Source organism: Rhipicephalus sanguineus, chromosome 11 (assembly GCF_013339695.2).
Source record: "Rhipicephalus sanguineus isolate Rsan-2018 chromosome 11, BIME_Rsan_1.4, whole genome shotgun sequence".
NCBI classification, from domain to species: domain Eukaryota; kingdom Metazoa; phylum Arthropoda; class Arachnida; order Ixodida; family Ixodidae; genus Rhipicephalus; species Rhipicephalus sanguineus.
This window is the reverse complement of record NC_051186.1, coordinates 136,826,406-136,837,994: the sequence shown is the minus strand read 5'-3', so window position 1 is coordinate 136,837,994 and position 11,589 is coordinate 136,826,406. Positions and strand designations below refer to the sequence as shown.

Sequence of the window (11,589 nt, the reverse complement as noted above, 5' to 3'; positions counted from 1 at the left end):
GAATAACAGGTGCTAGTTGCATGCAACAATGACACCACACAAACATCTTGATAATAATAACAGTGAGGACAGCTCCTCAACGTACATGGAAGCATGCAAGATAATCAATTTACGAAAAAGAAACTGTCCTTCATGAACCAGTGCTTCAATGGCAGCACAATGTTGAGTTGACTGGCGAGCTTTATATCTCGCAGTTGAAATGTACTGCCTTTTTGGCAAGTCAATCTTTTGCTGCCCGGGGCGTGGTGCTGGGCAAAGGGCATCTGCACACAAAGAACAAAGTTGAATTACAAGTACAAAGGTGTGCTGGCCATGACGCGAAACATGTCGTGCAAGTGCATGCTAAACCTCACAAAAGTACATGAGAACGGTTTGGGGTAATATCAGTCAGTTTACACAGCATTACTTTCTGTGAACAGCCCGGTATGCTCTCTACGGGAAGTAATTAGCATTATTTCGTACAATTTTTTGTATCCATATCTACTACTGCATAATTGCGTGCATGCATAATGACTGCACACAGTTGTGAACCAAGTCCTGGAAAAGTTCCTGACGGGATTCACAGTATTGCTAAATATATACAAAATAATTTTTGACACGTAAATTCTAGTAAAACAGACATGCTAATGGGGGGAGTGTTTTTTGATGATTGAAATGAAGAGAAAAGTGCACCCCGCAATTGTCTCTCACAGGGGAGGTCACCTCAGCAGTAGTGCACGGGGGAGGAGAATGGGGGGGGGGTTAAGATAATAGAGAGAAAAAGGATAGAGGGAGGAGAAAGAAAAAGGGTTGGGGATTCGCTATTTCTGCTTTAAAAAATTAGATGCGGTTTCGGAGGCCGCTGCCGCCGAGGAAGTCAAGCAGTGCTGATAGCGCCCGCTTGACCGAGTCTCGGTTCCGCCAGGAAAGAGGAGGTGCGTGGCGCTGGTCCGCGGAAGACCAAGTCTAGCGTATACGGCTAGCATAGGAGTCCTACTTGTGTCAGCAGCCGGACAGTGTAGTAGGAGGTGCTGAAATACCTCCGTGTCACCGCAGTCAGAGCAGTAGGTACTGCCACGCCCGGAGAGGCGATGTAGGCACTCGGCCGCGCGATTGTAGCCGATTCTGAGCCGGAGCAGCAGGCGCAGGTCAGCCCGGGAGAGCCCTTTAGGTGGGAGGCGACGTGGGGGGTTGCCACTCGCAACACGAGCATCCGGTGGTTGCTCGCGAACGTGACGGGCGACTAGGAGACGCCCGACGTCGGCAGAGGAAACGAAACCGGTAATTGCCGTTCCGGGGTCGTGCGCAACTTTCACTGCACGATCGGCCGCCTCATTGCCAGGTATCCCAACGTGAGATGGGACCCAGTGGAGGGTAATGTCGCATCCATCGTTCCGCAGAGCATGGAGTTGGCGGGCGATCCTTTGTGCAAGATGTCCGCCGAGATCCTCGCGTGAAATTGCAGCCAGTGCTGAGCGAGAATCACAGAGAATCGCCGCTGAGTTGACTGCGATGTGTTCGCCAAGGAGCTCGGCGGCTAGGTTGATGGCCGCGAGTTCGGCAGCCGTGGAAGAGGCGGGGCAAGGGAGGCGACACTTGCGTACTTCTCCGAGAGATGGCGCGACACAGGCCGCAGCCGAAGAGCCGTCGGAGAGGACAGAGCCGTCAACGTAAACAAGGGTGCGTCCTATCAGCTGGTCGTGCAGGAGAGCGGCACATTCATGTTGAATCGCTGGAACGGGGGTGCGCGCCTTGGTCTTGACACCCGGAGGGGTTTTCCGCACTTCGAGCGGGGTGTGGCGATGGGGAGGGATGGCCGTCCAGTTGCGGTAGGAGTGGTCAGGCACAACTGAAAGAAGCTCGGTTGCTCGCTGCCCGATACCAGAACGAGGCAGAGTAGAGCCTCTCGACTAGGTGCTGTCCCTGGGTCGTGCCTTTCATCCGTAGGAGGTGGTGGAAGGCTTGTTTGGCCGCACGAAGGGAGATGGGCATTTCCCCCGCTTCAGCAAGGGTGGGGCCAATTTGGGTGCTGCTGGGGAGGCCGTAGAAGGTCCGCACCGCGGCTCGGTGGTCGGCGTCAAGTTCGGCCCACTGTCCCTTTCGGAGAGAGGCCAGAGGCAGGCCGTAGAGGACTCTGGCAGTAGCGACGCCGTTGTAAATACGCAGGGCGAGCTGGCGTGCAGCCACGCCTTCGGGCAATGAGGCCGCGGCCGCGCAGAGAACTTTTCGGTTCGTGTTGCGCAGCTCGCGAACCGCTGGTCGCCAGGAAAGACGATGATCTATGACGACACCGAGGTAGCGTACTTTGGTGCTCCAGGGGATCAGGGTGCCTCGAAGTGAGAGCTTGGGGCTCTTGAATCGTGCGGCTGCACAAGGGTGTACGAGGAGAGCCTCGGTTTTCGTGGCTGAGAGGGAGAGGCCAACTCCCGAAATGTATCCGTCTACGGCACTGATGGCGCACTGGACTGAGTCGAAAAGAGCGGCACGCTTTTTCTCGGAGCACTGGCGAAGATGGCAATGTCGTCCGCGTAAATAGGCGTACGTACCTCACAGGGGGTGCGGCTAGGGATGAAGTCGGGAAGTCTGGCGAGCACAAGATTAAAAAGAAAAGGGCTCAGCACACTTCCTTGTGGAACGCCGGCAACGAGGGGGCGGGGTTCACTGCTCACGTTTCCGATGCGCACACGTAAGGAGCGTCCTTTGAGGAAATCGGTGAGGTATTCCAACATGCGGCCGCACACGCCGAGGTCACTGAGCGCGTCCAAGGTGGATGCGTGCGGAACACTGTCAAAAGCGGATTTGACATCCAATAAAACAAGGTAGCTAACCTCGTCGTTGGCCTTGGCGTGTTCCAGCGAGGCAATCACATCGGCGAGCGCATCGGCAGTGCAGCGGCTCGCACGAAAACCGCTTTGCGTGGGGGCGAAGTAGTCGAGTTCGTCGGCGATCCAGTTGAGTCGCCTTAGCGCCATGGCCTCCATCGTCTTTCCCACGGAGGACGTGAGGGAGACATGGCGGTAGGAGGACGGCAAGGAGGCAGGCTTACCCTTCTTGCGTATGGGCATAACAAGGGCCTCTTTCCACGCAGCTGGGATGAGTCCCGATTGCCAGACTTGGTTGTAGGCGCCAAGAAGCCGCGATAGTTGTCTCTGAGTCAGCTTGCGTAGGTGACGCCGTCTCCACCGGGTGCGGAGCGACGTTTGCGGCGGTCAAAAACAAGGGTGAGCTCACTGATCGTGAAGTCCGCGTTACATAATTCACGAATCTCGACGAGGATTCCCTCAGTAGGGAAAAAAATCACAGCATATCCACGGAGTGAATGATGATGAGTGGGCGAAGCTGCGGAGGTTCATCGGTAAACCGTGAATCTTCCGTGAATTCTGCCCAGTACATCATCACCGACGTGAGATCGGGCGCGTTTATACTAAAGGTTCGATGAGTTATGACGACTTGCAGCTCACTTTAATTTTACATGTACGCTGTGAATTTTCATTGTTTAGAAAACCATTGCTTTAGAAAACATCTGGCGTCTATTGTTAAGCAGCTGGCGTCTTTTCGTTTTGCTTTAGAAACATCTGGCGTTCTTTCGTTTTGCTTTTAGAAAACATCTGGCGTCTTTCGTTGGTTTATTTCATCAATCAACGGCGTTTTGAACACAATTTTTATTGTTTAATCACGCACAGGAGAAATCTCACCAGGCACTACCTTGGAGGTAAACAATGGCTGCTAATGGGAATGAGAGACAGAAGAAGTCGGCTTTTAGCTAACACTTACACATCTACTTCTACTAACGTTTCCTACTGGAACATGCCAATGGCTGCTAATGGGGAATGAGAGACAGAAGAATTCGGCTTTTAGTTAACGATCACGCTGCGAATTTTTTTTGTTCAACAACGCACAGGAAAATCTCCCACCGGCACCACCTTGGAGGTCAAGATCTGGTACTAGCGTTACGACTGGTTACGCACTACTACGAGGGACGAACGGGTGCCGCCTTAAGGAGCTTCGCCCCTAAAAGCGTCGAGGCGCGTATACTTCAGGCCTGTTGCCGATGGGAAGCTCAGGTAGTCGCACACGTTGGAGTGGCTGCTGGCTGGGTGGTGCAAAATTGTCCGCCATGAGTTCGGCGAGGGCTGAGGCAGTTATGCCCATGGCAACCGCAACGGAGAGGACGGGGTATCGAGCTGTTCTGGGGTGCAGTGTTGCCGCGAAGATTCTCCACGCACGGCGGGTGTTTCGCGGGTCGTGGAGTGACACTCAGAGCCCCTCCCAGCTCCGGTCTCTTCGCTGACGCGCGTGGCGGCGGCTGACAGCGTCAATACGGTTGAAAACCGTCCAGTGTTCATCCTGTAGTGACCGCCTGGCTATGTGTTGCGCTCGTCTACGAGCAGCACGAAGGTTGAGCGTTTTCATGTCGGGAGCAGGAGTTCCAGCGGGAACCGAGCAGCGGGTGGTTGCAGTCGTGAAACAATCGGTTAGAGCCGCGATAAAGTCACAGGATTCGGGGATGGCCCCGCATAAATATCTGAATCGCGGCCACTGAACCGTGTTGTAGGTGCGCATGATGCGGCGACTGCTTCCGGGGGGCTCCAGGGTGATCGGATAGTGGTCCGAACTCTGTGTGTCGGCGGCACGTCTCCAGTCGTAGTGAACTCCGTCAGATGCGAGTGCGAGATCAATCGCACTCGGGCGAGAGCCACGTCGCAAAAAGGTGCTCGCGCCGGTGTTTAGGATAAGGAGACCGCAACGTTGGACGACCTCCAGGAGTTCCCTGCCTCTGGACTTGGTCTCGGCACAGCCCCATACAACATTGTGAGCATTAAAGTCACCACAGATGACGTGGGGTCCGGGGAAGCAGGCACTCCGTCGGGCCACAAAGTCACAATCGAAGTTGTCACCAGGGTTGTTGTGCTTGGCGTAAACACTGGCAACGCCTGTGTCCGTACCACCGACACGAACCACAACTGCAACACATTCCACACGAGCACCCGTGGCACCACTGATGTCCACTACACTCTAAAAAATTTTACACCCTTAAGGGTGTATTTTTTTTGTCCCATGGGCAACACCCTTTTAGGGTGTTTAGAAACACCCTAAACATAAGGTGTTTAGAAACACCCCTTAAAAACGTAGGGTGTAAGGACAGATTACACCCTACTTTAATAGGTGTTTATGAACACCCCTAAACTATGGGTGTTACAATAAGTTACACCCGTTCGAGTGGGGTGTAATACACAAAAACACCCTTAAAAGGGTGGCTGTAAAAGGGGGAAGCACACATGCTACTTCTTCCGAGCCAGCCCCCTTGGGGCATTAGACATCAGCGTGATGCGATCCCTTCAGGTGCAGCTGAGAAAAAATTCTCCTGTTAAGATGATTTAGAAATGCGCAATACCTTGATAAAAATGGATTGATAAAAAGTTCCAAAAACTGCAGCAGTGCCCATACCAGTGTGGCTGTATATAGTCGACTTTCTGAGCGCTGTCACCCAACAGCTGTAGCTGATACACGAGCAGCGATTCTCCATAACTCACATAACTCATGCGACACGATAAGGACTCAGAATGACGCTTTGCTCAGCAGGCTTCCATTTTCTCTTTTTTGGGAAAGCACATGAGTGAAGTAAAAGACTGTGCACATTGCGGCAATGATGAAACTTTTCCCGCCTACTGAAAAGCAATGGATTGCGGCTCTAACAAAAACAGGTGAGCAATCTGACTATGGCGTGCATGTTACAGCTCATACTGAATGCCATAATATGCAGGAAATACATGTAATAGGGATGGTTTGATCACAACCGCACTGCAGAAACATGACCTGCATCACAGCAGTAGAATGAAATTTTATATAGGCGTGCTCAGACAAATTTTAAGGATTATCCCTTTCCAAGCAAAAACAACAGAATCATTGGTAATTGAATGAAATATGAGTATTTATTTGTTTTAAGAGAAATCGTTGCAAAACTAAAAGATTGTCATAAAACTAACATAAATTCCAAAACAATAGTCGACACACTAATTTTACTGACAAGTACTGGCAGTTTTGTTATGCTAAAATTTCAACAGCAAATGATCAAGGTTACTCTACATGCTGCAAAAAGTCACAAAGCACTGAGTCAAAAAGACCTGTGAGAACATGATGAAAATCCGCAGGAACAAAATGACTCATAACATGTCACAAGAAACTGGAGCAAAAAATAAGTTGAAATGAAGTGCCAGTATCACTACAGTAATCTTTTCTGTATATTCAAAAACAAATAACTACACATTACATGATGAAAAGATTACTTTTGTATAAACTAGATTTTGTCACATGTGTCACATGTACCACACGCGATAAAATTGAATTTATACTAACAGTAATATTTTCATCATGCAATGAGTAGTTATTTGTGTTTTCAATATATGTTTTTTGGATTTTGTCCCTGCGGAAGCTAAGGCCTATTTTGTAGCTTTTTTGACACGTTCAACAGCTTAACAACTGGTGTTCTTGGTGAGATTGATCGCTGACCGAGTAGCAGCCATTCCATGGTCACAAAAACGTTGAAGGCCTTCCGGGCGTACTCTACGTTCAGGAGCCAATGTGCTGACATCAGTACAAGTACCCTTTCTTCACCGTTCGACGTACGGAACATGAGTTCTTTGTCTGCATGGAGCGAAAGGTTCCTTGCATATGGAAGATCAGCCCCATCGTACAAAATACAGGGTGTTATTGGAACGCTCCCTCCCTGCAAAAACAGTAATGAACTAATTACACACTCAGTACATTACTTACCAGTTGTTGCAGCTTTTCTTATCGTATTTTTTTCATATCTATTAACAAATGTTTTCTATTCTGAAAAAAGGATTCACACTCCCAAGCTCTACAACTCAGTAAAAGAGCATTTCAATCTATAGTAAAGAACGAAAACAATGGATGGCTGGTGTTACATTTTACAGCGTGTAATTGTGAGCCCTTCTTAAGAATAGAAAGGTTTTATAAACTAAACTAAAAGAGATGAACTAACGAGATCAATAATATAAGCGGCAAAAATGGGCAAGCAGGTAAATGGATGTGCATGCGCTAGGCTCTTGTCTTTAACAGATAAAGAATTGACATTCGTGAAAGTGAAGAAGAGCGAGTTGTAAGTCTTTTGTATATCTTTAAAAATGATACATATCTCAGCCCATGGCATTTTGGTGCAGCGTGTAAGCAGAACTTGTGTATAAATTTGTTCCTTGGGTGCAATAAACTATGTTGTTGAAAATTAGTACACATCTTTCTTTGTTAATCCTTGTGCTGTTTCTGCACTAAATGTCAATTACATTATTATCCTACGCATAAAGCCCAAAGGGCGCATGCTTCATGGGAAACATCATCTTACCATCTTCGCCTTCTTGTTCCTTCGGAGTTTGTCATCCAATTCCCTTGTGGATGTCTTCTTTGTGGCAAACTTCTGTCTATTCTCCTTTAGGCGCTCATCTCCTGTCATATGCCTCCTTGCATTCTTGAATTTGTTTCCGAGCGCTATCTTCCACGAGTCCTGATAATGTTAGGTAGAAAACAGAAACTTTACTAGGTCTTTGGAATTAATGTTCACTACCTACTCAGGCTAAGAGAACTAAGTCACCTTGTTTACTTATATGGCCTACAGTATCCTACATGTCACCAATGTAAATTTAACTTGGGCAGTTTACTTGTCTTACATTCCTACATTAACTACTTATGTCTTATGCCTTACATTAACAGTAGTGTTTAAAGACCCATAAGTGCATGGCACACATAAGAGAAACAGAAACTTCAGAAACTCTATGCTGATGAACTGGCTTTGTATCGTTTGCTAAATACCAAAATAGTGTATACTGTAGATTAACATGTAGGAATTGCAAGATTTTGAGAAGTCTTACATTTCCAGTCCCTATCACATCTCCCAGGTTTAGATACTTTTAAGAGTGATTCTCTTACGGTTCAGTACGTTCGATGCCCGAAGCTTCTTGAAGAGAGCTGCTCTCTTCAGGCCCCTATAACAAGTGATAGCATACTGTGCAGGTTGCGCAATACTTTTTTCAAGTACGTGTCGTAAGGTACACGAAAGAAAAAAATGCAGCTGTCATGATTTGCACAAAAGTGAAAACTTTGATTACCTGCTCTTCAGCATTCTCAACGTCACATGTCGATGATGACGAGCCATCCAGAGGTGGGCGACTGAAAGGCAGCCAATTTAATCTTTGCCATGTGTGGTATATCATCACCAGGGCCAAGGTCGACGTACTCATCAAAGTTCATGTCCATAACCTATGTAAAAACATTTCTTAATTTTGCTTCCAGCTTTGTCACAAAATCAGTGCGTCAGCACACACACTCGTTAGTGCAGAATGCCGTTTGGCACAATCAGCATAATATATACGAGAAGAGAAACATCACAAAGTATCAGGGCGCGAACACTTGAAACTTTCGAATAACCAATCAAATGGTGCTCTATTCAACGTTTTCATGTCAACCCGTGCTAGCGCCGTAACCGGGGGGGGGGGGGGGTAGAGAGCAACCGGTGCGAGCGCACGAAAGGAGACTGTATGGTTCTATGCCTGTCCAGAAATCAAAACGAGTAATAATCCTTCCTCTTATCGCCAACGAGACGGAATTAGTTTTTCCGAGTCCCCAAAACACGAAACGCAACCACGGTGGCATCGTTCGTGTAATTTAGCACCGCATGGAAACAGGTGTAATCGCGCCCCGGTGAGCAATAAACGAGAGAGTAACAAGCGGTCACCCTTTTAAAAAGTTTAGAAAGCACACAGTCGGCTCGAGAAGCGATAACCGCCCGAAGAACTCATCTAAAAGCACCGCGCGCGCGCTCGAAAGCGCAGGCGGCAGGCGGCGTGCCGCTGTAGAAAAAAAAAATATTAATAAAAACAAAGAAACATCGGCGCATGAAAAAAAATTCTACGTACTTCCGCAGTGTACATGCCAAGAAAGAAAAATAATCGGAAAAGGTGCGCATTTTGAACATACAGGCAATGACGTGCCTCCACTGACGTAAAATATAAGCAAACAGCTACGTACTGCCTTTCTTCGAAGCGCGAATTGAACTAAGTACGTTGCGGCAATTAAAAACTAAGCGCATGCTAGCGACGTTCATTTAGCGACACAATCACCTAGTTTATCGCTGAAATCCCGCACAGCAATGCCAAGGAGTGCATCTTTCACACAAACACTTTACGTTTCACTCAGGATCTGAACACGAAAACACTCACGTACGTACGTACCTGAAAATCTAGACGTAGACAGCGCGACGAGGTTTCCCAAGATGGGGCACACCGCAATGGCTTGTTTAAGGTCCTCAAATGTGACAATGCTCAGGGTGTACGGCCTCTTCATGTAAAGGTGAGGCTCGTCGACCAAACATTTCACGTGTCACATTCTTCTCGCTATTTGGAGGCAAAGACCGCAGTGGCAACAGGCAACCCGCGCGATTCTTTTATCGAAAGCGTGTCCTTGGCGTGTCAGCGTATATGCCGCACGTGTATCCGAACATCCGCGCGGCGCAATCAGCGACGCCTAGCCCTGGCAACACGAAGCTCTGCACATGCGCAATTGATACTTATTGCCGTCAGCTCTCAAGTGTATGGAGAGAGTCTGGTGAATCGGCGAAGCAGTGACGTCACGCCTTGGTGATGACGCCGGAGATATCATGGCGCTTCTGACGGCTGCGCGGCTACAGTGTACTAGCGCGACTGCGCTGAGTTAAAATGTTGCGAAAAATGATCGTGTTACCTCGCCCATCTTGTTCCTCCGGCTCTCTGCAGACGCGCCGTAGGGATCATCTGGCGGATCGCGTGGCGCACGCTCCACGCTTCCGTGTAATTAGAGTAGCGTGCTTTGCGGGAGCTCGCGCAACTACGTGGGACGCAGGTGTTATCGCATGTTGCCTTACAACGCGCACAAATAATTATGGCGTAGTGGGCACATAAAAACTGTGCGTATTCTATAGGATAATTTTAAATGACCCGACCACGCTGTTGCGTTCTACTCTTGAATGCGAAGCTCAAGCGTCCTCCAAATTTTGGAGAGTATGAACTGAATTAGGGGCGCGATAACATTAAAATTATCGAAATGCTGACTTTTATAGTTGCATAAGCAGATTTCTAGGCAACAACGTTCTATGGAGAACGCGGCGATTTTTGTGCTATGAGAGCTTGTTCAGTTTGCGTGTGTTTAGCCTGTACAGAAGTCCGCCTGCGCGCCTAATATTGTGTAGCAGGTGCACAAACACGCTGCTGAGGCCTCCCGCCATCTAATTTCTGAAGAGGTCATGCTCATAGGTGTGCGCAATGTATGGGGCAGACTTTTCGCACTTCTTTCTTAGGTAACTAGAAAAGACGGCCGCCTCTAGCTCTGCGGGGGGGGGGGGGAGGGGGCAGAAAGGCGCACCCCCCCTACTGTGCTCACGCCGTTGTTTTAACGGAACGAAAACCAAAAACGAAAAACAATTAAAAAAACGTCATTTTTCACCGGAACGAAGACGTAACCGAAACGTTATCTATTGTTTCGTTCGGGATTGAAACTGAAATATTTTTTATCGGTTTTCAGTTCACAGGAAAATTTGGCTTTCTGGAACAACCGAAGTCATGTAAAGTGAACATTAACGCATATCTCGGGATATAGTGTGAGTGCGTATCTGAGGCAGGAATTCTAAAGATACTGAAATTTTGCGAGAAACGATAAGTGTGAGAACGAGAGCTGTTTGTGTTAACGCATGTAAGCTGTCGTGTGCCAGTCACGTTCTAGCGCGGAGAGGGCATTCTCGACGCTGAAGTTTGCTTGATTATGCCACACTCGTTCGTATTTTTTGTCATTGTATACCCACTGCAGCTTAGCAGTCAGGGCATTTGTACGTGTGCATGATGTACAGGCTCATATTTTCTTCATTTGACATGATAATTCATGTTGACCCAACTTAAGAGCATAGCCTGCCCAAAATTGTCATACATTTGCATATTAATTCGTTTACACGCTTCTGGTGAGGGTGTAAATGGGGTGTTGCAAGGGTGTTTTCTTTACGAACACCCCAATTATAAAAATATGGGTGTAATAAGGGTGTTCACAAGGGTGCCTTTAACTCATACACCCGTTTTACACCCTTTAGGGTGTAAAAATGTTTACTGTGTAAGGAGTGGGGAAGGGAGGCGCGCACATAAATTGATGCCTTGGATTTGCCGACGGGGTGGGCTGGGTTGTGGGAATGTTCGGAAACACAGGCATCGTTGCGGCAGTTGGTTCTGCTGTCATAGGCCAAGAAGCCAGAGAGATTGCATTCTCCGGCACGAACGTTCGTTTCTTGCAAAGCAATGACGTCGTATTCGTGCCGAAGGAGGTGCTCGGAGAGCTCAGCGTGCCGGCAGCGGAGGTAGCGGATATTCCACTGTAGCACCCGCGGCCGAAACACCTTCTTTTGGCTAGCCATGATGAGTCAAAGGAAAGTGGGCGGCCAGGGCCGCGTCGCAAAGGTGGAACGCCGGAGAGCTCTGTGGAATTGTCTCCATCAGGGCCTGAACGGCAGCCTCAAGAGCCGCGATAACTGTGTCCTTTTGTGCCTCGATGTCTGTCGAGGGGGTTGGTTGGGAGGTCGTA

At 48.5% G+C, this 11,589-nt stretch overlaps 1 protein-coding gene across 1 annotated transcript; it reads right to left on the bottom strand.

Annotated features, from left to right (window-relative positions):
• Positions 1–104: 104 nt before the first annotated feature.
• On the bottom strand, positions 105–6,508 carry LOC119375447 (uncharacterized). Its single transcript, XM_037645626.2, has 6 exons — positions 6,490–6,508; positions 4,809–4,943; positions 2,531–3,067; positions 1,914–2,345; positions 1,020–1,828; positions 105–263 (listed from the first exon to the last, which is right to left on the bottom strand). Exons 1-6 carry the CDS (start codon positions 6,506–6,508, stop codon positions 105–107), a joined length of 2,091 nt encoding a protein of 696 aa, XP_037501554.2.
• Between the last annotated feature and the right edge of the window lie 5,081 nt (positions 6,509–11,589).